This window comes from Cavia porcellus, unplaced genomic scaffold (assembly GCF_034190915.1).
Source record: "Cavia porcellus strain 051 isolate PalLab524CR breed Dunkin Hartley unplaced genomic scaffold, mCavPor4.1 scaffold_1, whole genome shotgun sequence".
In the NCBI taxonomy this organism is placed as follows: domain Eukaryota; kingdom Metazoa; phylum Chordata; class Mammalia; order Rodentia; family Caviidae; genus Cavia; species Cavia porcellus.
This window is the reverse complement of record NW_026947484.1, coordinates 227,913,987-227,940,336: the sequence shown is the minus strand read 5'-3', so window position 1 is coordinate 227,940,336 and position 26,350 is coordinate 227,913,987. Positions and strand designations below refer to the sequence as shown.

General features: G+C 40.1%; 2 protein-coding genes across 18 annotated transcripts in view; one reads left to right on the top strand and one right to left on the bottom strand.

Annotated features, from left to right (window-relative positions):
* Rasgrp3 (RAS guanyl releasing protein 3) overlaps window positions 1-12,581 on the top strand; it is a 134,291-nt gene extending 121,710 nt beyond the window's left edge. For all 17 annotated transcript variants that reach the window (XM_063229974.1, XM_063229963.1, XM_063229947.1 and 14 more), the window contains one exon: window positions 11,990-12,581. In XM_063229974.1, the coding sequence (XP_063086044.1) occupies window positions 11,990-12,019 (30 nt within the window). In that variant the 3' untranslated portion in view covers window positions 12,020-12,581. The remainder of the gene's footprint in view (window positions 1-11,989) is intronic.
* On the bottom strand, window positions 874-15,970 carry Fam98a (family with sequence similarity 98 member A). Its single transcript, XM_003473026.5, has 8 exons — window positions 15,781-15,970; window positions 12,579-12,727; window positions 9,767-9,901; window positions 5,393-5,577; window positions 4,305-4,385; window positions 3,163-3,279; window positions 2,710-2,877; window positions 874-2,625 (listed from the first exon to the last, which is right to left on the bottom strand). Exons 1-8 carry the CDS (start codon window positions 15,831-15,833, stop codon window positions 1,942-1,944), a joined length of 1,572 nt encoding a protein of 523 aa, XP_003473074.1. The 5' UTR covers window positions 15,834-15,970; the 3' UTR covers window positions 874-1,941.
* Between the last annotated feature and the right edge of the window lie 10,380 nt (window positions 15,971-26,350).

Sequence of the window (26,350 nt, the reverse complement as noted above, 5' to 3'; positions counted from 1 at the left end):
ACAGGAAATTTCTGTACGCACTTCCTGTACATCATATGTAGATTAACTCTTAGATGTCTGAGACAGAACTGAACATCTGCAGTGGAGAGGCTGAGACAAAGTCTCACTATGTAATTCGGGTTAGTCTTGAACTCAGTATGTAGCCAGGTTGGCCTTGAACACACAGTACTCCTGCCTCAGCCTCCTTAGTGCTGGGATTTCAGGTCTGTGCCATCTTGTCCATGCGAACAGCAACATTTTAATGAAACATTTTGAATATTTACATTTGAGCAAATGTTAGCTGCAAAACAAGTAAAATTAACAAAAGGATCAAGGTCATTTTTCAAAGATTGCTCAGTTATTGTAATGTTCTTATGTCAATAATATGATTTTTGTTGTTTTGGTACAGAGGATTGAACTCTGGGACTGACAATTGCAGGTGAACACTACTGCTGAGTAGTATCTTCAGTACAGTATTTTACATAGCAAGACAGGATTTTTTAAAGCTCCATTTAGTAGGAAGGTCAATTTTTCATTTAATACAGATTTACAATTTCAATTCACTTCCTTTTAAGAAAGAGTTCCCCCATTTTTAAGAACAAAGCAGCAAAATAAAAACCAAACCTGAAGACGAGGGCCACTGACTTATCTTTGCCTAATATGTGCGGCAACAGCTACCCCCAGTGGTCAGAGTGGAACAATGAAGGTTTTTCAGCTGTATTATTATAAAAGGTGAATTTGGAAATGACTGTTTTTCACTGAATTTTAGGTTTTAGGGTAAGAGTTACCTTTTACTTTAAATGAGGTTCTAAGAAAACCTATAGCTACAAAGTTTGATGCAGTAGCTAGAATAATGCAGTTCTAAGAAGTAGCCAAAATAAAACTCAAACCAAAGCGAGAACGTACAGATACTTTATTGCTCACCTTTCACACAAAGCACACCTCCAGCCAGTTTCTTTCACAGCTTGACAATGTTTATGTATACAAAAACCCAGCAAGAAGCATCATGTCACGTAGGTTTCAGTAAAGGAGAATGTGAAACATCCGCTCAGTCAGGCTTTTGTTTTCTGCAGCAATAATAAAGGGCCTCCCTCCGCACTAAGCAAAAACCTAGCTTACTCTGTAGTGCATTCTTCCATTACAAAATTGTCTCCTGCCGAAAGCAAACTAACTTGTATTTGCTGAGCCAGTGGTATTAACTCGTGCATAAAACAAATTTCGGTTTGCTATTTCTTCTAGCAGATTTCAAGTAAAAATAAGGTTGAAGGAAGAACTTGTTTTGGATGGATGCAGGTCAGTTTGAGTTGCTATACTTAACTAAATGTCTATGTGTACTATAATTTCGCAACTTAGTTTGCTTTTATAGTCTTTATTTTGGCTGTGTTCAAGGTTTTCAGAGTTGAGCATATGGTACAGTATTCCATCAACAGAATAAGGCTACTGAATGTGCTATCTGCAAAAGAGCTCATTTAATAGGAACTGACCTAACCAATCTATCATAAAGCAAAGGTGGCACAGACTCTGACTCTGAATAAAATGCCAATCAGGGCAGAACTGTTCTCAGAAGACCGGCATTAGAGTTCTTTATGTAAAATATATATAAATGGGCTGTTAATATGAGGAATATTCCCCAGTAATAAATCTAAAAAAGCCTAGGTGAATCCTCATTTTCAAACTACTTTATTCAAGTAAATTGTTCAAAAAATATGCATGTTCTGACTGTGGAATTAGTCTACTGGTCAATTAAAAGCAACTTTAATTACTTGTTTTTTTCATAGAAAGTAGAGATGCTGTATGTATTTTTCAAATAAACCGCATCCTGTAACTCCCATTTGAAAAAAAAAAAAACTGATGGAAGACCTGCAAATGCTTATGCCAAGCAGGAGTCTGCCTGCCACCTGTGGTCATACGAAACTAAGTTTCTATTACTTGAGCTCCTGCAAAATGTAAGGTTCTGTAGCCTCAACTAGTATAATGTCTCCCCTGTCCAAATCCAGAATGATTATACTGATAGCCACCGTGCTGGAAATGTTGTTCAAACTGACCCCCCTGGTGGTAAGTCTGTCCTCCCCTTCCGCTCCACCCTCCTCCCTGGCCTCCACGACCACCCCGGCCTCCGCGACCACCTCTCCCACCACGACTACCACCTCGATCACCACCTCGATCACCATGATGCCCACCATCTTGGTATCTATTGTCCTGCTGGTATCCACCACCCTGGTATCCACTTCCTGTATATGAAGATGTCTGGAAGCCGCCATAACCACTGCCTTGGTAGCCACCACTGTGGCCACCATGATAGCCACCTGGCTGGAAACCCGAATCTCGATAACCACCATCTTGGTAGCTGCCTCCCCCTCCACTCCCTCCATCTGTCCAGCCTCCTTGATGCTTATTTCCTCTTCCTCCCCCTCGGCCACCATGGTCATAGCCACCACGTCCACCTCTCCCTCCTCCTTGTTCATGACCTCCTCCTCCTCCTCGTCCTCCATATGAGGAATGTTCGTAACCACCTCTCCCTCCTCCTCGGCCTCCTGCTTGCTGCTGGGGCCCATCTTGCCTTTTCTGCCACGGTGGCATCTCAGGAGGTGGAGGCTCAATTTCATTGGGTCTACCACCTCTGTCAGGCACCCTGCCCATCAACACCTATGGAAGAAAGGTATTTAAATTATTTCATTTCATAAACAGAGACAAGGGTATCAAAAAGAAAACTAAAGGTATTCTAATTACCTTATTAATAGCACAGGCTGTCTTTTCTCTTATAGACCCACTGCTTGTCCTCAAAATCTTTGATAAGTCTTGTCTTGCAGCCAAAAGATGGGCAACAGAAATAGTACTTTTAGGAGATAAGACTGAGCGCTTTGGCTGGTAGACCTTGGCTAATTTTTCTGTTTGACTCTGTTGAAAGACAAGTGTTTAAAGACAAAGATTAATTTTCAAAAGTGACTTAAAAAATACTCATATTAAATAAGTTAAAGATCTGATATCGGTGTTTACTAGTTCCAGGTAGGAAGAAAAGTTACACACTCACCACTATTTCTACCTAGTCAAAAACTATCTTCTGCAAGTACAGCTGCCAGACTTGAAGGAATGAAGGTGGAGCAGGGAGGTCTTAACATCTCCCTCAGATGTTCAGGGGTCCTCCCTGTGAATATTTGCTCTTTTAAATTATTTAATGTGTACCTTAGCTCTGTCAGACCAGCCAAACGACTGCACAGTGACATCCAAACGTTTTATTAGCAGCTTTCTCCGGACTTCATATTCATTGGCTATGGCTTGGTTAATTGCTTCTATCTTTTCCTGAAGCAAAATGAAAAAGACGAGTTAGAATTTAATTCTGTCACATACCATAATCCTAAAGGGCAGAAACTGTTTCTTCATAATGAAATCCCTAGTCTTAACCAAGGTAGTCCTTTCTCTTGGTAAGATATTAACAGTTAATGTGAAATGATGGACAAAAAACAACAAAACAAAACAAAACAGAACAACCCCACTAAGTCTTTTTTTTTTTTAACGGTACTGGGGATTGAACTCACAACTGCCTGCTTGCAAGGCAGGTGCTTATGCCACTGAGCTAAGTCCCCAGCCCCCAGTCCCACTAAGTATTATAATAAAGAGTGCATAAACTACAAAATTCTTATTTAGTTTTCCCATAATTCACTGTACGAAGTTCATCCACATGAAATGTTTGGCTTGAATCCATTTGGCAATTAGAAACATGCATCATACTGAGACAATTTATTTTAACCAGTCCATGAAATATTTACAAATTACAGCCGGGCGCTGGTGGGGCATGTTGTAATCCCAACGCTCTGGGAGGCTAAGGCAGGAGGATTGCAAGTTCAAGCCCAGCCTGGGCAAACGATCAAAACCCTGTCTCAAAATAAAAAAAAGGGCTGTGGATGTAGCTCAAGAAGGCCCCCGGGTTCAATCACTCAGTACCACAAAAAAAAAGGAAAGAAGAATGTATAATTGGTTTTTTTTTTTTTTTTTGAGACGAGGGGTCTCGCTACGCAGTTCAGGCTGGCCTTGAGCTCACTTTGTAGCCCAGGCTGGGCTAGAGCTCACAACGATCCTCCCACCTCAGCCTCCCAAGTGTTGGGATTACAGGCGTGAGCCACCACGCCCAGCTAGTATGTATAATTGTAAACAAAATTATTTCACATTAACACTGAGATTCATAAAAATGATTTCAAGGATACCCACTTAGGAAATAATGTAACAGGAAACACAATTTAAAAACTATAAAAATAAAAGTGCTGACATAAAAAAACATGAAAATATGGGGTCCTTTACTAAGTTTACTCAAGAGGAGTACTACTCACCCAGTGGGCCGGTCCCATTGGCTTCTTCAATAAAGGCTTTCCCACATGATTGGGTGGAACTTTTGCTAACGTTTCCTTTAACTGACACAAAAACATAAATGAATAAAAAGTGTAAAAGTAAAATATATCTTCCTTATCTTCCCAATTCCCATCATATCTTGCCATCAAAAGAAGACTCCTGACAGAGGCAAAGGTGGAGGATGTTTTGAAACATAAATGTCAAGACCCACAAGATAAAGACACTCACTTGTCCCACTCCTCTCGTGCCTACAGAAGCATGAATCCTTCAAAGCACCTAGAACAGTGCCTGACCACAAAGGGCACTCAATGAGCATTTGCTGAATGAATGAATGAATGAATGAACACACAGAAAAATAATGACTACAAATACACTGCTGCACCCCGTAGCATCAGCCAGATCTGTGCATCCTGGTGCTGACCTACCCTGGTATGCGAATGCACGAAACAAGTCTTAGGAGTCCAGCAGATATGCATATTGGGAATAACTGTACTACAACAAATACCATTCTGTCTTACTCATTCATTTTGGTAAAAGTGCGTGTTCCTAATCAAGTATATAAAAATATCTTAACCCTTCATAATGTGTGGTTCAAAAACAATTCTAATTCATTTTCACATAGTAAATGTGAGCAGCCAACAAATCTTATTTGCCAGTTGGAACATATAAAGACCCAAAGTTATTAAATTAAAAACCAGAAAACATTCTTTTTTATCCAGTCAATGGGGAAGAGGGTGGTAATGCTTAATGATAAACACCATAAAAATTGCATAAAATGATAATTTTCCAAAGGACTTAATTGTTAATTCTTTTTACATTACAGCTAGTTTACCTCAGCTTTTAAAGCAAACTGTAAAGTTTCCTTTTTGAAAAAGAGACATGCTAATGCTTTTTAAAAATACTAATTTCTCATTAAGTCATCCAGGACTTAAAATTCAAAACTTATGTAGTAACAATTACTTAATATGCACATTAGGTTCCCATTAAGAGAAATAAACTTAATGTTTCATATCAAACAAATGTAGGACTATGCCTTTAATACACTACAATCTGGTACTAAAGGTCTTACTTTTTTTTCAATCCCGCTGAAGAATTGGAACATAGTTATATTGGCTGGAGGTTTGGACATTCCTAGAGCAATACATATGCCTTTCAACTCTTGAAAGACCTCACTACCGCCTCCTTCTTGAGCTTTTTTTGGAGGAGCATTCACACAGAGCATTCTGGCAGCTTCTAGTTCTGAGATGAGGTATGCTGAAGTAAACAAAATAAGATTTCAAAATGAGATACAGCTATAGTTAATAGTCATAAGTCTGGAGTCACAACTCTATAGACCTAATCAATCATATGTAACTTTTAAAGCTGCAAGAATGGATAAAACAAGAAAGGAAAACCATTTTTACCTGCAAATGATAAAACATATAAACTGGTTATGTAATTCAGGTATTTAACCAACATAGTTGATAAAGTTAAATTTAAAATTAAGCATTTCTTCTTTGATATGAGAGGTTCAAGGTAGATCACGCCTCAAGTTTTGGATTTTTTATATCCTATTATTAAGGAACCTCCAGAACAGGGGTTGGCATCTGTTAAAAAATTTGCAAAAGGTAATGGCTGATTTTTAGTGACAATAAAAAAAATACATATATACATACACACGTACACATATATTCCCACCACTTAAAGGCACCAGTGATACAACTACCTTGCGCTCTTGCCTCTCAGTAAGTAGGCAAGTGGTCTAGAACTAGTGTGAAACATTGCTAAGCACCCAGGTTGAGTTACATAAGTGGAAAGGCACTAAATTCCTAAAGTGTTCTTTCCCAAATCTCCAGTAGTCTTATGTTGCCCTCTGGCGGTCCAAAAAAGCCTGTTCCATCTGTGTTGGGAGGACATCCCTTTCCCCTGCTTTTCTCAATGTATTTCCCCTCATTAATAATACTAAAATTTTTGAACCATGTCTTGGCAGTATCATCCCTTTACAAGATGGTTTCAGCTAGGAATAAGGAGGACCGCAATCTGTTTTAGGTAACTTAGTTCAAGGCCTAAATATCTAATTCCATTCCTTTAACTTTTTCAAAGATACTTTTTATAAAAAAAAGATTTAATAATCCCTTGAATCTTATGTGCAAAATGAGATCCTTCTGACAATGTCAGAACATAGGATTGGAAAAAGACATTTTCTAGCTCCTTAAAGTGTAAAAGAGTGATCAGCTTAAATATCTCATTTACTATCCTCCAAGTGTAAAGCTAGGATAGCAAGGGGGCCACAATTTTCACAAATCATTTCTGAAAAGCTGCCAACTCCTGTTCTAAAACAATAAAATAGCTCTGTTTCTGCAAAGGTCATTCTAAATAGGCCTGATAAAGTCTTAATACATTCCATATACTTATGCATTAAAACATAAAGTGGTAAAACCCCAGAGTTATGAAAATAACCACTGTTGTTATAAGTAGGTTTTACTAGTACCACACTGCCACACTCGTCCCCTTACACACAATCTGTGACTGTTCTCCTGCTATAATGGCAGAGTTGGGTAACTGTCACAGAGATCTCATGGCCTGTATAGCCAGAAATATTTATTATCTGCCCCTTAAAGGAAAAGTTTGTTAACCCTTGTTCTAGAAAATCATACATACACTGTGTGTTTAAGAAACTGGTTCCTAAATTTGGGACAACATAGCTCAAGCATTTACAAAATTTATTCAACAATCTAATTAGCATTAAGAAAACTCGAACTGCAAATGATGTGTTCAAAGCACTAGGAATGTATTAGAGACATTATTTTTAAACTAGACTATCTCTACTGATGCTCTATTTGAAATAACTAGCTCTTCATCTAGAATTCTTAACTGGCCAGGTATGGTGGTATAACCCTGTAATTCTAGCACTATGGAAGGTTAAGGCAGGAGGATCACAAGTTTGAGGCAAGCCTGGGCAATTCAGTGACTTAGTAATACCTTGTCTTAAAATAAAGGGCTGGGGTCTGAGGATTTAGCTCAGCGGCATAAGCGCCGGCCTTGCAAGCAGGCAGTCGTGAGTTCGATCCCTGCTACCGATAAAAAGGAAAAAGACAAAAGAAAAAAAAGGGGGAGGGGGGGATGTAGCTCAGTGTAAAGGTCAACAAAACAAAAACAAAAGCAATACTGGTTTTCAGGACACGGTGGTATACACCTGTAACACCCATACTCTCAAAATCTGGGGCAGGAGATCACAAGTTCAGGTCCTATAGCCTGGACAACTTAGCAAGACTCTGTTTCAAAATAAAAAATAAAGCTTAGGGATATAACTCAGTACAAAGGCCCTGGGTTCAAGCCCTGGGATGGCACTAAACAACAACAGAAGAAAAAATCCAATCTCTGGTCTGTCTTATTTTATCCATGGGAAATAACCTGAGAACTATAAAAGACCAAAGAACAGCCCTTAACCTGATATGCAAGTCTTTAAACCACACACTCAAATACTCAAATACTATTCTACTTTACTAACAGTTCTAGTAAGGTTCATTTACCTCCCCTTCCTCACACAGTACTAAAAGATTCAAATTCATGAGGCAAAGGTGCTAGAAGTAAAACTGTAACAGCAAGATGTGACAATTATTACCTGGAAAGATGAGAATTAGTTACACAAAGGAGCAATGAATAAGTGTGTGAAATACTAGAATGAAAGAGATTACCAACCGCAGAGAACATCTTTAAAAAGGGGAAAACAGCAGAGGCAAAGTAAAGATGGGCACATACGAAGGACTTAAAAACAAATAACCTTTGGCTGATTTTGTCATTTAGCTGAGGAATGAACAGTGACATACTACTGAAAACCTTTTGAGATGATAGCACATTCAAAAACCAAAGTCCATTAATTACGACCTCAAGTCCAAGCTAGTTTTGGTGCAGTCTGCTTAAAAGACAGGCAAGAGTTAAAAGCACTTTTAAAAAACTCACATTCAAAGTGGGTTTTTTTTTTTTTCTTTTTTCCCCTCTCCCCTCTTAAACATCAGTCATACAAAAGCTCAACTCTGAGTTCTTTGGATAAATTAGTAATTCAGGGTCATTACTAAGATTTCATTCCACACAGCTCTTATCTTCCTTTGTAGATAACAGTCTACATACCAAATATTATTTGTAGAAGAAATGCTATGGAGGGAGAATCGGTTGAAAACACCGTTGTTGAGCCAGTTATCCCAATCATCTGACAAAGAAGTTACGAAAGTGATTCTGGAGTAGCTTAGTGCCTAAGTATAATGGCTACAAACACTTTTTGTTTTGTAGTACAGGCTGACCTTGAACTCATGACAATCTTTGTGCTCCAGTTTCCCAAGTGCTGGGTTTACAGGCAGGCACCACCATGCCTGACACACAAACACTTTTTAACTTAACCTTCAAAACTACTTATTTATTGATTGACTGTTTTTGAAGCAAGGTCTTGCAAAGGTGCTCAGGTTGGCCTTGAACTCAATACATAGCCCAGACTGACCTCAAACTCATGGCAAACCTCTTGCCTCTGCCTACTGAGTGCTGGGAACACAGATGTGCACTGCCATGCCTGGCTGAGTTCTCAAAGGCACACATTTAAAAAAACGTTCTCCGAACTGTGTTTGCAATAATAAGAAGTTAGCAGTTGAGTTAACCAAAGCCTAATATGAGTGTTTCAGAATGCTTATAAAAATGCTGAGTTGACTATTGAATATATTTACTTATGTAAGGGAATAAAATTAGTGAGTCTACTTAATGTTTTCAAGGTGAGGAGATAAAAACACGGTAAGAATTCTGCATAAAATTTTATTTACCAGAATAGTCAGTAAATTCTATACAGGAACCATCCAAGTCCTATTCCCAAATCAACAACCAAATCCCAAAGAAACAGCAATAAAACAAAGGTTTATAATAGCATTGATTGTATGTAATAAATGCTTACTCTCTTCAAAGAATTTATTTTTTAAAAACCTTCATTCTTTCACACTATCTTCTCCATTTATTTAAAAATGTTTCTCATCTGTTTTCTTTTTTGGTCTTTTTCGTTTTTATCGGTACCAGGGATCGAACTCACGACTGCCTGCTTGCAAGGCAGGCGCTTATGCTGCTGAGCTAAATCCCCAGGCCCATTTCTCATCTAGAATGCAAAAGTTTAATGATCACACACTTGACCAACAATCCAGCACCACATGGGTCATACCAGGTGAGGCATAACAGCTTGAGGGCCACCAAAGCTGAGATGATAGGAGGGCATCAATTATAGGAAAAATGCTGCCAGCACACACAAAGCTATCATTGGCTCCTAAACTGGAAATTTCTTAAAAGCTTGTTGAACCTTCTTAAATATTTCTTAACAACAAATAGTACTGCATTAAATGTGCAATGAAATAAAACAAGAACAACAACTAGTTTATCAGTCAGAAAACATAAATAGAAACTAACAACGACATTCTAGTAGCTACGAACTTACTGAGCAAAAGGAGGCAGTTCTTCTGCACGAGCAGGCGCTTGGTCACATCCCCAGATGTCAGTGAAACATACGGACAGTTCATCTCCCCTAGCAGCCCACTCACCTCAAGCTGGAATTCTTCAGCTTCACTTGGACCTTTGAAGAATTATAATTATTTTATCTAAAGATACTGGTTGTTTTCCATTAGTATAACAATTATTATATAAATTAAAATTTTTAATATGCTTTGCCAAACTTGAGCTCCTTTCCCTTCTAATTCATCTTTCCTCCACACCACTGCAAATACTTTTCTTACAGAGTGCTCATTAGGCTGCTCCCTGACTTGACAATCCTTCATAGCTTAGAATTTACACCTCATCTAATCTAATTTTTTTCTGTCTGCCTTTGAAAATTCTTCACAGCCGCTCACCTCTGCCCTTTCCAGCAGTTTTAATCATCTACTTATTACCTCTACAAACAGCCTGTCTGTCTGTGTCGATGTCCGGGAAAAGGCCAGTCCCACAGCCTGTGCCTTCTTCTGTGTGTGAGTATGTGTGGTACTGCAGGCTGAGCCCAAGGCCTTTGCATTCAGTCCACATTCCTAGCCCTTTTTATTTTTTGACACAGTGTTGTTAAGTTACCTGGGCAGGACTTGAGCTTGCAATGCTCCTGTCTCAGCCTCTCAGACTGCTGGGATTACAGGTGTGCATCATCACACCTGGCTTTGAGCCTTCAATTTTAAAGTACTGCCTGTGACTGACATTTTCTACTCTAGTAAATCCCACACCTCCATCAAAGCCCAGTGGTCCTGCTCTTTGAAAAAACCTTTCCTAAGTAGTCTTGATGTCACTAACTTTGTCCTATGAGCCACAAGGGAGAGCATTTAATTAATGTACTCATTCTCAGTTATTTTACTCATACCTAATATTTTTTGACACAGTGTTGTTACACTTACACTACATTTGAAGACAGAAAACATGACTTCTAATTCTACATTCTGTAACATGTAAAAGAGCATACATTTCATTGGATGAGCAGGGTGAGAAACTGCTTTCCTTCCTATTTTGATTGTTCTCTATTCAGTACCACAGAGGGGGAGAATTAATAAACATTGAGAGAATCACCTGACCTAAGTCCATTTTCTGCTCTGTAAACAAGCACCATACCCTGGTACCCACCCCACAAAAAAAAAAAACTTAAAAAAAAGCACCATATACCATTGTTCAGCAAACTGCGACATGAGAACTGAAGGGTTTCAGAAAGCCCCTTTAGAGGAAGGTGGGGAGACTAGAAGGGTAAAACCGGAAGACTGCATTATCAGTGCCCTGTCAACTGTACTCTGTGTAAGCTGCGGTTCCACAAAGCACCTTTACAGGCAGCTAAGGCGGAAGAGGACCAAGTTGTGCTGCAGGTATGCTCTTCATACTTCAAGTAGAAGAGCTACACTTTCTCACCTATTTATGTGTTGGTTGCTATATAATGTGCCACTTGAACAAAGGGCCTGCAAGTTCAAAAAAGTTCTCTAGTATAGGCATTTTCAAAGGTTCCTGCAATCCTTGTCAGGTCAGATCAAGAAGCACAGTGGCTAAGAACACTGGCTGTGAACCTGACTGCTGGGTTGAGCTCTGGCTTCATCTGAGGCAACACACCTGACTTCTTTGGGGCTTTCTTTGTTGATGTACAGGTAATAAAACCTGCCTCACAGAACTGCCCAGAGGCTGACGAAAGGCAGTGAACACATGCAAAGAGTTGAACACACAGTACTCAATGAATCTAAGCTCTATTATTATTGTTACACTAGACTTTGCTTAGTAATTTTTTTGTTTGTTTGTCTTTTGTCTTTTTGAGACAGGGTCTTTGCATGTAATTCAGGCTGGCCTTGGGCTCACTTTGTAGCCCAGGCTGGTCTCGAACTTGCAAACGATTCTCCTGCCTCAGCCTCTTAAGTGCTGGGATTATAGGAGTGGGCCATCATGCATGTCTACCTTCCTTAATAATTTTAACTGATCAAACTTGGGCTGGGAATGTAGCTCAGTGATAGAACTGCTTAGTAGGTGCCAACCCATGAGTTCAATCCCTAGTACACACACAGGCAAATTCAAACCGGATGCAACTAACACGAATCCATTAAATATGCTAACATCTAAGAGTAAACTCGGCCAACTGGGATTATGTGGAGGGGGCACTTTGTATATGGTTCTCCATAAAGGTGGGCTAACAGGTGGGCATTTTTGTCTATTATAGGTTTGCCCATGGCAGAAGGAAGCCAGATGATGGAGTACTGGATTCCAAGGTTTACTCTCTTTTACAGAGTCAATAATCTAGTAATAAAGCAGGAACAAAATTGGCAAATATAAAACAGCTTTTGGCCTTACAAATCTGATGGCACTGGATCTGACTCAGATGCATTTAATGATATAGTCTTGATAAAGAATGCATCTTAACAAATTTCTTTCTTCTTAAGCACAGCACGAGTATAAGGTATTTGTTTTATGTGCTATTTGTGCTTCCAAAATCTCAAAAGAAAAACATCCCAATTTGTAGCTGCTAATCCAGGACCTCATAATTCATGTAGAAAGCTCATATATTCTTTACTTTCCATTTTTCTGTATTTCAGTAATAGGGTCTTTTTGGCCTTCACAAGGGTTACAGAACTATGTTATGATTTTTAAACTTCTAAATTGCCTCATCTCAAAAAACAAAAGTATCCTGGCTCTTTTACAAAGTTTTTCTTTAAATTTATAAAAACTTGAAATGTTAGATCTAGTACTAATAAAGTTCAACTGATAATTTTACTTTTATATTTTGCAATGAAAAGTGACAGTCTACTTACTATTAGTTGCTTGTACATTTTCTTCTAGTTTACAGAGCATTCTTAATTCAGATACCAGCCAAGCACAGAGTTTGGTAAACTCGGGGGAACTGGCTCCAGCAGCAACTGCCTGAGACAGGGCACCATCCTCCAACAAGGGGCCCTTGTAACTGGGGAAGAAGAAATTACACTTCAGAAGAATGTCACACCCGAAATATTACAGGCAAAATTATGTATTATTTATGTAATTAAGCAATAATTTAATAAAGACAAATTATGATGACTAATCTAATCTATATAATATTTATATAATTTAGCAGTAATGTTACAAAGACAAATTATGACTAATTTCTAAACGCAAATGTAAATAAAACATAAAATTGTATTGAACCATTAGAAAAATAAGCCAAATGGCAACTGCATTTTAACCCTTAGCAATATATGACTAACAGAATTATATATAGCATATGTGGGCTGACATACTAAATTATGTCAACTGTCAGAGATTCATTAGAAGTCATATTGTACAAAGGTTTATTTCTTATAATTGAACTGAGTAGTAAAAACAGATTAGCAAGTGACAGCTAATTATACTTATTGTTTTAGAAATAGTTATTACAGCTATGTTTTCTAGAAATTTTTTCCAGCAATCAGGTTATTTTTAGTGATTTCCTTGAAAAGCTTTTATACTTATTTCTCTTTTCTATATTTAATAACAGTTAAAAGTATTAAGAAATACTAGTACTATAGAAATGGTTAAGGCCAGGGATTTTGTTCAGCAGGCATAAGCGCCTGCTTGGCAAGCGTGAGGTCGCAAGTTTGATCCCCAGTATGGAAAATGTCAAGATTAGCTTAAATACTGTTAGCCACTTTATGAACTAAATACAACTGATTCCTAATCTTTTTTGAGTTCAATGTAATTATAAAATATTCAAACATTCATGATAGTAACAACTATAATCATCTACATTCTAAAACAAGATTTTGTTGCTCAAAGTAATCCTAAAATATATATTGTTCATACTTATTACCTTATATTCTGTTAAATGAAATACTGATAAAAACCTTATTAAAGATGATACAAGAACTACATTTAAAAATGTGATGTTTAGAAGTATGGTTATGTTGGAGAAAAGAGTTCTTATTGTGAGAATTTTTAAAATGTGATTATATATTTACATATGAAAAGGAATGGTAAAATCTTAGAAAAAGCTGAGGTTACTTGGTCTAGCATCTAGATTCAAAAACCACTTATTGGGCACAGGAAAGAAGAAACTAGGACTAAAAATTTCTCTTTTGTGTTTCACGTTTACACTGGTTTGTTCAACAAGTAGATACTGAATTCCGACTGCGTGCTGGGTTACAGGTAAAAGACAGATTCAACTCTAATATATTTTCCAGTGAATCCTTAAACATACATGGCAGTCAATTAAAGCTGAATTTTAATATCTGAATGTCACCAAACTAAGTTAAAATTTATAAAGTTTTCAGAAAATCCCATGGTTTACATTACAACCCAACTCTATTATTTCTTTCTAATTACTACAGTAATAATAATAATTACTATTTTTTGCCTTTTTGAGATAGGGTATGTAGTTCAGACCCGCCTTGAACTTACTATGTAGCCCATTATGTGGCCTCAAATTTTCAGGGATCCTCCTACCTCGACCTCCCAAGAATAATTACTTTTCTATATCCAAGGTAAGAAAAATATAACTAAAACAATAATAGGAAGAAACTGCATCCACAGCCAACTGTTTAGTGACTTTTATTCATCAGGAACAACTATACTTAAATAAAGCCTACGCTTTTCTCATTCTATTCATTCAACACTAACTGCAACTGTCACTTCTAAGAAACTTCTAGGATTTCATTTCCTTTCCTAGCAAAGGACCTTCCCCAGTGCCTTGCTACTCTTGTAGTATCAGGCGAACCTTTCTTCTGCTTTGCACCCTAACAGCCAACACGGCCACAGAACGAGTGTTTCTCTAAAATGTTCACTACTGACTGAATGAATGACCTCACAGGTGAGCAAGTGGCTCAGTGTGAGACGTCAGGGAAAAAAAAGACCATTTTGCAGAATGTGACTGTTAATTGTATCTCGGATGAACAAAATAAGCGCCCTAAAATCTGGAATATTCACGAATATTCTGAGCAAGTTTCAAAGAAAACATTGGTAATTCATTTAAAAAAGGATTAGCACCACTGCTTCCTTTCTTAAAAATTTTGATTAGATCAACAAAGTTATTTAAATGGGCCAACTCCAGGAACCCTCAAAAGTGTCCTTGAAGAAAGGTTTATCTTAGTTTCTGTTCTCATGAAAAAGCCAAAGTGAATAGTTTGATAAAGGACTAGTTACTTCCCAATACAAGTAGCTAAACTTGGACTTTTTTCTTTTGAAATAGTACCTGTAGACAAATACTTGAGTCCATACAATTTGTTTCCAGGACCACGGTTCTGGAAAAAGGTTCCAAGTTCTCAAGTTGATAAAGTACACTGATCTGGGTAACCGAGTGAGATAAGCCCTATTTCCAAGCTGTGAGGTACCAATGGATTATGACTGAATGGCAGGAAGAGAGGACAAATGTAAACCAAACATGCAGGTTTATAATGGGTGAAGAGGTCATGGGCTAATAGGCTCAAAAGGCAGTGTTCGAGTCAGGGGAAAAACTGCTAGTGGTTCCCAGGCAGGTGACGGAAGGTTACGTGCACAACTGAGCAGGCTAGAGCCACGGAGGAGCGCCCAGACATGTGGCTCGGGAAGCCTGGCTGCAGAGAGAGATGACTGGGCAAAGGAGGTTTTCTGAGCGAAGTGGGTGGGGTAGGAGCACTGGCTCAAGGCAAGAAATTTGGAGACCAGCAGGGAAACGGAGTCAACTTTGCAGCCTCTACAGTGGGGGTAGAGCAGGAGGGGAGCAAGGAGAGAAGCCCGGGAGTGGGGGTGGAGAACCAGAGCCCAGACAATGACACGCACGACCGACTAACGCGGCGGGTAACTTGGCAATAGGGAGCACTGACTGAAGCAGGGCGTCGGGGTTGGAGGACCCAAGTCGGCAGGGCAGGGAGTAGACGTGGCAGTGGGGGTCCCGGGGCCGAAGGGAGGCGACAGCAGGAGCCACGGACGCGGCGTGCAGAGGCAGGTGCCTCAGGACTGAGGCGCAGAAGGAGTTCCCGGGGCGCCAACAGTGTGGGGCTCGGGAGACCCGTGTCTCGGCAGTCTTACCCTAGATCTTCCAACGACTCCAAGATGTCAGGCTCCATGAGGTCACACTCCATGCCACTGTGGTATTCAAATTTCCGAGTCGTCAGACTCCCCTCTTCGCCGGCAACGCGTACACTCACGCATGCGCTCCTTCCCCGGAACTTCCAAGTCGACAGCGGGCGCTTCAGTCCCTCTACTGCGCATGTCCTGAGCGTGCGCTGGCGTCTTGGTCCCGCCCGCCGGCCTACCCCGCCCGCTAAAGGCGTGCCGGTCTGCACAGGCGAACTACTGAAAAGTGAAGCCAGCCGCCCGAAGAAGGGCAGGCGGACTAGCTGCGTGGCAGCTGGGCGTAAGGACCGGGAGGTGGGGAGAGCGCTAGACTCCGTGTACGCATGTGCAGAGCTTTGGGTGAGGCGGGGAAGGGAGGAGCTTGACCGGGGTTCCTCTGTGGACTGGGTAACACATCTGTTGTGCTGATTTCAGCCTGCTGGGGGCCACGTAGGTGGGAGTCCGTAGTTGCCGTGTGTTCCAACTTTAACTGTGGGTCGTGAAGAGATAGAAAATGCGTGATTCCTAGTAATTGCCCAGGACTGGGTGGACGCTCCAAGTGCAGAGAATGTGCAGTTTTATTTCCTTGTGACAAGTAGCTGAGTTTGAGTTGGAGGGGCTTTCCTTTGACACGATGAGACCCTAAGCTTCTATCTTACCCCGTTGTGAATTTCCTGATTTATTTTTTTTTCCTTCTGTTTGAGACAAATTGATCTTGAATTCACTATATAGCCCACTATATAGCCAAACTCGGGCGATCCTCCTGCTTCAGCCTTCTGAGTGCTGACATTACAGGAATGTGGCATCAGGCTAGGCAGCTTCTACCCAACATCTTGAGTTCCTCGTAGACACTATGCATCTTATTTGAAAGGGAAGGCAGGGTGTGTGTGTGCGCGGAGGGAGGGGTTTACTCTGTATCAAATAGACTAGGAGATATTTAAACCCATGCAATTTAGACAATGAATAAACTTTCTGGTTGTAATGTTGCTTTTTAGCAGTTTTCCTGGGTGTAATGCTTAGTTTAGGGTAAGTTATGGTTTTGGGGGACGGTTACTGATTGTGCTTATAAACTTTGGAAATGAGAAAAAATGTTTTCAAAGTGATGACATATTAGGAAATTATATTTAAGTATAAGTTGGCATACCCTTACATTGTGTAAGCATTGGATTAGTTTTCACATTGCTGCCAGATTCTCTTTTTGTAGTTCTTTTTTTCACATCTAACAGATAAATGTTCCCTATGCTCAACAACACATTTTTAGTTTTTTTTGTGCCAGATGGAGAAGGGGAAGTTATGTACCGGTTGTGAGCCTAGCTTGGTATTACCTACCACATAATGATGCAGTCCTCATACAGCTGTACAAACGTTACTGCGTTTTACAGTTGAAGACACTAAGGTTCATGGTTTAATGATATGTCAAAAAATTTAAAAATCTATAAATATGGGTTAGATTTTGTGACATATCTGAACCCATAGCCACTTTGACTATTCAAATAGGATTTATAAGTGGGGCGTAAAAAGAGCTAGCGGAATGTGTTCCAACTTGTTTATATTGTATATAGTTACCTTATTGTAATAAGATTGGATTTTTTGTCATGCTGAGCAAATGCTCTACCCCTGAATCATATATTCCAAGCCTGAAAATGAAAAGAAAAAAAAGTTTTTTAAGCATAGTTGTTGAAGGTGCTAAACAAAACTAACGCTTAATACAAAATCAACTGTAAAAAGCTACTTACATTCTTCAATTTTTTTTCTTTCCTTCCCTCCCTTTCTACCTCCCTTTCTTTATTCTTTTTTTTTTCTGACACACGTTCTCTGTTGCCCAGGTTGACCCCCAGTTCCTCAACCTCCAGCCTCAGCCTTCTGCACAGCTGGAATTATAGGCGTGTGCTCAGATTTTTTTTTTTTTTTTTTTTTCCTGGAAGTCAGGTTTGAACACAGAAGGGCTCTGCCACTGAACTACACACCTAGGTGTTGGGGTTTGTTTATATGTCCCGCAAAGCCTCATGCAGTCGTAGAAGCCGCTGAGTGTAGCCTTTGTGATTGGTTCGCGCTGGGATTTGCCCTGTGAGTGCTGCACTTGCCCGGATGAAGCCAGCCTACAAAGGAAGGGCGGAAGGAGGCGCCCTTCCCCTCTCTCTTTCGCCCTTTCACTCTTGCCTCTTGTGGCAGCCATGCCACCCTGCCTTGGAGCCTCCCCAAAACCGTAAGATTAAAAAAAAAATTCTTCCTTCATTTTAGGCATCAAGTATTTTGTCTCATATTGAGAGAAAAATAACCAAGACATCAGGCCTTTTAATTTTTGGAGACAGGATCTGGCTAAATCACTTAGAGTGGTCTACAAGGTGCCGCTTCATTCAGCCGTCCCAGAAACTGTCACTATAGGCATATGCAACCGTGCCTGTTTGCTTTTTTCCTGTTCTGGGGATTGAATCCCATCCCTATTTCTTTCCGCCTGTCTGTGAATTATGGGCGATTGTCTCCCAACAGCAAGAGCTAGAGATTCTGGAGGAGACCTCTTCAGCAGAGGAGGGGAGAAAAAGGAAGAAAAATGCTTTGCTTCGCATGAGATTAGGGAGACATGTGAAATGTGAGAAACTGCAGAATTGTGTAGAAAGGCTAAGGCCTGAGCTGCGCCAGTGGTGAACCTGTTTAATGATAATGCAATGTCATATTTCCCCAAAATCCTGAAAAGGAGGCGAAAGCAAGTGTTAGTGAATGGGTTCCTTGTTAAGTTCCGTGACGAGAAAAAGATTGCATGGAGCCTTTAGATAGCAGTGGTTCCGTTAGTGGTAGTCAAAATCGCCCTGCAGGTTTTTTTTTTTTTTTTTTTTTTTGGTCTTTTTGAGACAGGGTCTCACTATGCAGTTCAGGCTGGCCTTGAGCTCACTTTGTAGCCCAGGCTGGTCTTGAACTCGCAATGATCCTCCTGCCCCAGTGCTGGGATTACAGGCATGAGCCACCATGCATAGTGAGACCCTGTCTCAAAAAGACCAAAAAAAAAACCCAAAATCGCCCTGCACAGTAGCCCTCCTCTCTCTTCTCCCTCACACCAGCCACGAAGGTTTTCAAAGGTAAATGTAGGTTAACTTATTTTTAAATATTTTGTATTTTCCTTATTTCTTACATGATGGTATTGCAATCCTTTCTGAATGACTATTTTGGGGTGGTGGAACAAATCGTGTAGGTTTCCATTATTGTGTGGAAATTCGTTTTGATGTACAAGTGCTTTGGATTACAAGCATGTTTCTAGAGCAAATTATGTTGGCAAACCAGGGTTTACTGTGCTTTTTAAAAATTGTCATGTCTGCAGAATCTGCGACATGTAGCAGGACCCTGTTTTTGTTTAGAAATTATTTTTGTTTATCTGTCACCTGGTTGTGTGAAGACCTCATTCAAACTGAATGTAACAGAATGAAAAGAAGAATGACCCCAGAATTAGTGAGGTCAAAGTTTTATTTCAGATCTGTCCTGGACAAGACAGAATCTTCCGCTGAGCATGGTGGCACCTTGTAAATCCCAGACATTCAGCTGGCTGAGGCAGGAGGATGAGGAGTTGGGGCATTCTGGACAACATAGTGAGACCCTATCTCTAAATCAATAAATTAGGGTGATAGCTGTAACTCAGTGCTCCCTTGGCCCTAGCCCCTCCCGCCATATACACACACACACTGAAAGAAAGAATTTTGTTTTTTAAAAAAACAGTAACACCAAAGTGAGTCTTTGCTTTAACTTGTCAATGCTGCAGGAGGAGGGGTAGAGGCTGGGGGGCGGTGGTGGGGGGGGGTGAATACACAGCAGGGAGTCCTTCTAGACTAAACCTAGGAAGTGGTTGGGGACTGTGCTTATGTAACTGCTGAAGTCCACTAGGTATCTCTGAGAGATGGGGAGCTTCTTGTTTTGAAAGTGATTGCTTGGAGGCTGAATAATTGAGGGCGAGGAGGCACACCCACAGGTGCCAGCACAGTCCTTTTAATAACCTGAGGACTTGTTATACTTTGTTGTTTTTGGAAACAGAATTTCCCTGTGTAGTCCAAATTGGCCTAAAGCTAGCAAGGGAAGCCTAGGCTGAGAACTGACACAGAGACCATTGTAAAGGACCGAGGACAAATTCATTCCTGAGCACTTAGCCTGTTACTCATTTAAAAGTTGTGATTTGTATATGCTTACTTCTGAGGAAGTCAGGGACTTAAAAATGGTTCTTTCTAAAAAAAAAAAAAAAAAAAAAAAGGCAACTCTACTTATAGATGCCTAATAAGTATCTAAAAGCAGATCTTCATTTTTTTCTTTTTCTTTTTGAGACAGGCTCTCTCTATGTATTTCGGGTTTGTCTTGATCTCACAGTGATCATCCTGTCTCAGTGTCCTGAGTGCTGAGATCACACATGTGCACTGCAGTGTCTAGCTAGTTTGTATCCTTTTTTGTTTTTTAATCATAAAATTTTGGATCAAATCACCCTCAGCCCTGCATATAGGTATATTAATCAGTTAAGGAGTGTCTAAAAGTTGATACTGAATTTATAATCTTTTAAGTCTGAAGACACCAAAATAAAGGATTCAACTATGCCCAGAAGTCCAGTCTGCTCTCTAAAATGAAGGTCACCTTGTATTCCAGCAAAGACTTGTACAAGATGGAGACTTCCCCAGGGAAAAATAACTATCTCATCTGGCTTGAAACTGCCACGTTTCTAATCTCAGCATTTTGTGAGGAATGGGGGAAGAAGGATTGAAAATTCAAGCCCAACCCACGGTTTAGAGGATTGAGATGCAAATAGCTTTAGGGTAGAGGGGGATGCCTATTATTTTGACTATTACTTTGCCTTCTCTTTGGAGTAGAATGATGAATGATCTAAGTTATAAGGCCACTCTTCTCAAGCCATCCTGAAGATAAATATAGATAAATAATTTTATGTACTAATAAAAAAGCATATAGGGGATATGAGCCAAGTTAAACCTCTCCTTTAAAAAATGTAGAGGGGAAAATAAAAATACTTTCAATTTTAAGGAAGATCTTTTACATCATAATGAGGCAGGAGGTAGCTAAGAAACAGCTGTAAAGAGAAGATCGAGCCTGCCTTGGAGCCTCCTTTCTGGAGTAGGTCCACTTTCTGAGTTAAACATTAAGCCCAGCATCAGGTATCCAGCAATGGGAGAAAACAATCAGATAGCTCAGCTTATATGCAATAGGTTTCCAGACTTTTAGCCAGTGGTCTTCAATAGCCCTTGGCTGATCCCAGCCCAGTTTGCCAAGTTATAACCTATGCAGTTTTGACCCACACCCACTCCTGTGGGCTTTGGGCACCATGACAGTTCCTCCAGGAGCTGTAAATGATTGATCCTATTGACTGATGGAGGGACAGAAACCAGCTTCTTATTGGTAAGGACAAAATTCACTCCCACCACAAATGCCAAAGTTTAAAACCTTTAACAGCAAGGCTGTTTGGGGCAGTGAGCTCCTCTCACTGGCTTGCTCCTACCTGTGGAGTATATTTTCATCTTCAGTAAATCTTTGATCATGCCATCCCTTTTGAGTGTCCTGCTGAATTCATCATTCAGGACATTACATCTGATCAGATAACAAGCTTAAAAATATAAATAAAGTTTTAAGTTGAATAATAGCTAAAGATTTATGCAGCTGAGACTTAAAGGATTTACTCAGAAAATCCATACAAAGAGAATTTCTCTTCTTTCTTTTTATTTCTCCTTTGTTCCTGTATTAGAGAATGAATTCATAGGCTGAGAATACTAAGTATAGGTTTTACAATTGAGCTATACTCCCAGCCCTGGGTATTTATTTGTTTATTTATTTATTATGTTTAAATTTTTAATTACTATATTATATTTGCAATACATAATGATCACATTCATCATAGGGAATATGTACCGTACATATGTTTCAAATCTTTTCCTCTCCTCTCCCTTCAACCCTCATCCCTCTTCCCATTTATAAAAGTTTTGTTTCCATTTTTTCCTTCCATTCTCTTTTTTAACCTCTTTTTTCTTCTTTCCTTCCATCTGCTCCCTCCCTGTTTCCTTTCCTATTTGAATATGTTCTTCCTACTTTCCGATATCGACCTCCATTTTGCTTCTTGTTTACTCTTTGGGTTTCTCACACAAGGAAAATGATATGTTAACTTGTGTGTCTAATTTATTTCACTTATGGTTTTATGGTGCATCCATTTACCTAAGAATGACTCAACTTTATCCATCTTCTTTTTTTTTTTTTTTGTCTTTTTCAGTACCAGGGATCAAACTCACAACTGCCTGCTTGCAAGGCAGGTGCTTATGCCACTGAGCTAAATCTCCAGCCCCAGATTTATCCTTCTTTATGGAAGAATAGTACACTATTGTATACAAATACCACATTTTCTTTACTTGCTTATCTGTTGATGGGCCTATGCAGCTCAGTGGTAGAATACTTGCCTAAAATGTTCAAACCCAGAGCTTTGAATGCAAGCACCATAAAATAACAAAAACCAAGAATGAGTCAGTCTCTCTTTCAAAACACACACACACACACACACACACACACACACACACACACACGAGAAAAGATATTATGTAGGTCTTTCTAGAGCAACGGCTTCGACTTTGACTTCTGTTCTTCCAACAGGGCTTCAGCCTCCTTGCCATGTTCTGCCAACCCATGAATCAGGTACTTAGTGAACCAAATAGACACTGGTCTAATTAAAATGCAGTAAGTATTTGTCTAGAGAGGCTTTGTCAGGGCATTTACAAATTCAAAGCCAGGCTGGACTACATGATGAAAGGTTATCAGACTTTATCCCAAAATAAGCTAGAGTACACATTAGACTAGGAGTTGTATTTTCTTTGGCCTAATGATTGGAAGAATTTTGATTTAACATTTGAAAATTTGAAGATTGCTTAAAATCTGCATTTCTGTCTTTTATTGGAAAACACTAACTGACTGAGTAGCAGCAGGTCTCCATTGCCTATGAAGGTGATGCTTGGCTTGAGCAGAGTAGGCTTCCCTTTCTAGAATGAGCATGAACATACTCTGGCTTCTGGGTCCTGTTACTCACCCAGTATTTCATATGCAAGCACACCCAGCAATTTTTGCTGTGCCACACAAAATGTTTTGAACAAGAACCCTATTCTTGCCTAACGAAGACCATCACTGTACAGTCTTCAAAAGTTATTGCACTTTGACTTTAATAATTTTACAAAGCTTTTATAAAACAATGTGCAGGCTAGTAATGGTGCAAATGGAGAGCATGCCACATCTTCATACGCTGCACAGTGAGAACCACCTGTAGTAGTGTGATAGAACTTCTGGCCCTTCCCAAGGCCTTAGCTTTCCAGCCTGCACAAGTCAGTCTGTACATTTCCCTGTATTGTGAATTGGCTTAGTGATCTTCTGAGTATCACCATTTCTGATAGTCTTATGATAAGCTATTAATAAGCATAACTCCGAAGAATCTGGAACCCAGTCAATGTCTATTTGAAACTTGGCTATTTTTGTAGGATGTGTTCTTTCCTGGAATCTTTATCAACCCAGTAAGAATTTAGGACTGTTGGAGCCCCACAGTGGCATCCAACTCTCCTTGGCAACAGGCAAAAGGCTCTGAGCAAACTTCAACTGGTTAGCACCGTGATGGACAGGTTTGCCGTAGCTGTACCAGTTGGACAGGTTTGCCGTAGCTGTACCAGCTGGAACTGGGTGTTTGCAACCACGAGGATGTACACAGGATGCCTATCTATGCCATAAGTTTGTGTGGTCTTGTATCTCAGCTTGCCAATGTTAGTGGGTTACGTTGGGTAAGGAGCCACAGTGGGCCACAGACAGCTGATGATATGGTCAGCAGCTTATCCTTGAAGAAAGCACATTGTATGCATTGCTGCTTCCTCCTGCTGTTTCCTCCACAGCTTCTGGAAGCATTGCACACACCCATCATAGTTTACTTGATGGTTCCTCCCAGAGACCTTCCACAGTTTTGTGCAATTTCTGGAATCTTCTTTCCTGAATTCCCTAGCTGGAAGAGTCCTGCTTTCTCCCCTACCTCTCCCAGTGGTACTAGGGATTGAACCTAGAGTCTCTTGCATGCTAAGCAAACACCGTACCACTACATTTCACCAGTCCTGTTAATTAATTATTTTTAAAATTTTGAGATACAGTCTTGCTAAATTGCTCTGGGTGACTTTGAACTGTGACCATCCAGCCTCAGACTTCTGAGCTGCTACCTTGGCCAGTGCTTTTGTGCAGTCCTTAGGACCCAGTATGGGAAAAGACTTTTCTGGCTGCCTTGGGTCCTGATCTACTTTCCAAGGCTTTCTTAGTGCTTTGGCTCTGGCAGCTCCAGTGCAACTCCTGTCCTCTGCCCTTGCTGCCTGCTCACCTTCCACACTGTCCTCAAGACCCAGAACAGCTACACCCCTCATAGAGCTAGTCTTTCCTGATGGCAAAGGCTGCTACTGAATTTTCTCTTTTCTGGGTTTCTTAAGATAGTTGTGCCCAAAATAACTGATTATCATAACCATCTGGGGGTCTTGGATACCAACTCATGATCCTTAACACTGATGAGTCTATGAAGCTGGATTTAGGAATCTATGTTGTTTAAAACTGCTTAAGATGATTTCATAATTAGCCCGGAATTAGTCATTAATTCATCACCTGCTAATTTTTAATTTTCTGTTGCTTGCATCCTGTGCTCTAAGTTTTTTTTCTTCAGTTGTAAACTGTGCATGTCCTGCACATTACCTGCTACCTTGTGGGTACAATGGGCATAAGAATGTTAAGAAGTCAATTGACAGGAAAATTTTCCCTTTCTTATTACCAGATTTTGCTGTCTTCTGAAAGAATAAAGTGAGTCTCTGTAGAGAATGAATAAGTATAAATACCAAATTGGGCTCTGAGCTCTTCCACCATCTTGGAACTCAGGCAATGTCTGTTTGAAACTTGGCTACTTTGGCAGGATGTGTGCTTTGCTGACTTAGATTGTTATTAGCAACTTTGTCCGTAGGATGTGTTTTTGCTGGTTTAGATTGTTACTAGCAACTCCGTCTTTTACATTAGTGCAGTGATTGTTTATAAACATGTAAGGGAGAGTTAGAATTTTCAAGGAGACGTGGTGAACTCTACAGCTGCCCTGGTTCCCAGGAGAATCACGTTCTTTGGATGCAAGATGTTTCTGATTAGGAATGTACCTTGAATAAAAGAGGGTTAAAGAACAATGAAGGCTGTGAAGCCCTGGCCTAGGGAGTTTTTAAATATGACCCTTATGATTAGATAAATGAACTGGAGGCCAATTGTGAACAGTTTTCAGCGATTCTTAGTTTCCATTTCTTCCTGACAAGTATATACTTAATGTTTCTTCAGTATCACGATAGGATTATTGTTTAAAAATACGTAAGATAAGAAAATATATTTTAGAAAGAAACAATTGTATTCAAGCTTTTGTGTTGATGTTTATGTTTCAACACACTTGGGTAAAGCCGTGTGAACTTAACTCTACAGAGACCAGTGGGAGATTATTCTGGACCAGCCTTCCTCAGCCACTTCTGAGACGTAAACCTTCCTGCTGGGTGTGGTAGTGCACACCTGTAATTTCAGCACTCTGAGTTGGCTAAAGCAGGAGGACTGCAAATTAGAGTCCAGTGTAAGCAACTTGGTGACTTCACAAGATTGTTACCAGGGGTTATGGGGTCTGGGGGTGGGTTTGAAGGTTCCTCTCCATGACTAATGAGAAGTAGGGACAGCCCCCAGTGGCAAGGAAACAGCAGCAATGTTTATTAAGACAATGTACAGTCAGAGGGAATGGGCTTGTGCTAGGGAAAGGGAAATAGAGCAGGCACTGAGGGCACAGGGTGTAGGGGCTGAAGGTCCTGCCTGCTCTACGGTGCCGCCCATCTGAGGTCTTCCAGAGCATGGTCAGCAGCATGGTGGGCAAGGTGCTGAGTAATGTCCGCTGCACCACTGAGCCTGATCCTTCCCACAATTCATGGTTATGTTTGTAAGTATAATGAATATACAGCACTGGGGGTAGTGGCTGGGTATAGGAGGATAGTCCCGAATTCAAGGTTAGCCCGGGCTACATAGTGAATTCAAGGCCAGCCTGAACTACACAGTAAGACCCTGTCTAAATAAATAAATAATGAAAAAAAGGAAGAAAGAAATGAAAAATAAAATACAGTCCACACGTTTGAACTTTTAATGAGCTTTAGAAGGCATATTACTCTAGTTCATGTAAGGAGGTACAGGAAGGTCTAGTGCACCTGCACCTTGGCTTGGAGTTTCCCCAGTGGCGTGGGGACTTTGCTTTATCATGACCCCTGATTGATGAGCTCTGGGATAGGGCTGAGGGTTGCCCCTGCAGCATGGCTCAGGTTCAGGTGAGTGGAGGGGAGCACCCTTAGCCCTTAACTCTCAGAGCGGAAGAGTAACTTTGTCACCAAGACACATAAATGTGGGTCTGACAAAATACTTCTTTAGGATACTTAATTTTAATTTTATGAGTATTGTAAGTACTTAACAGGAAAAAAAATCACAAAAATAATTGAGTTTTTAGCATTTATTCATAAAACAT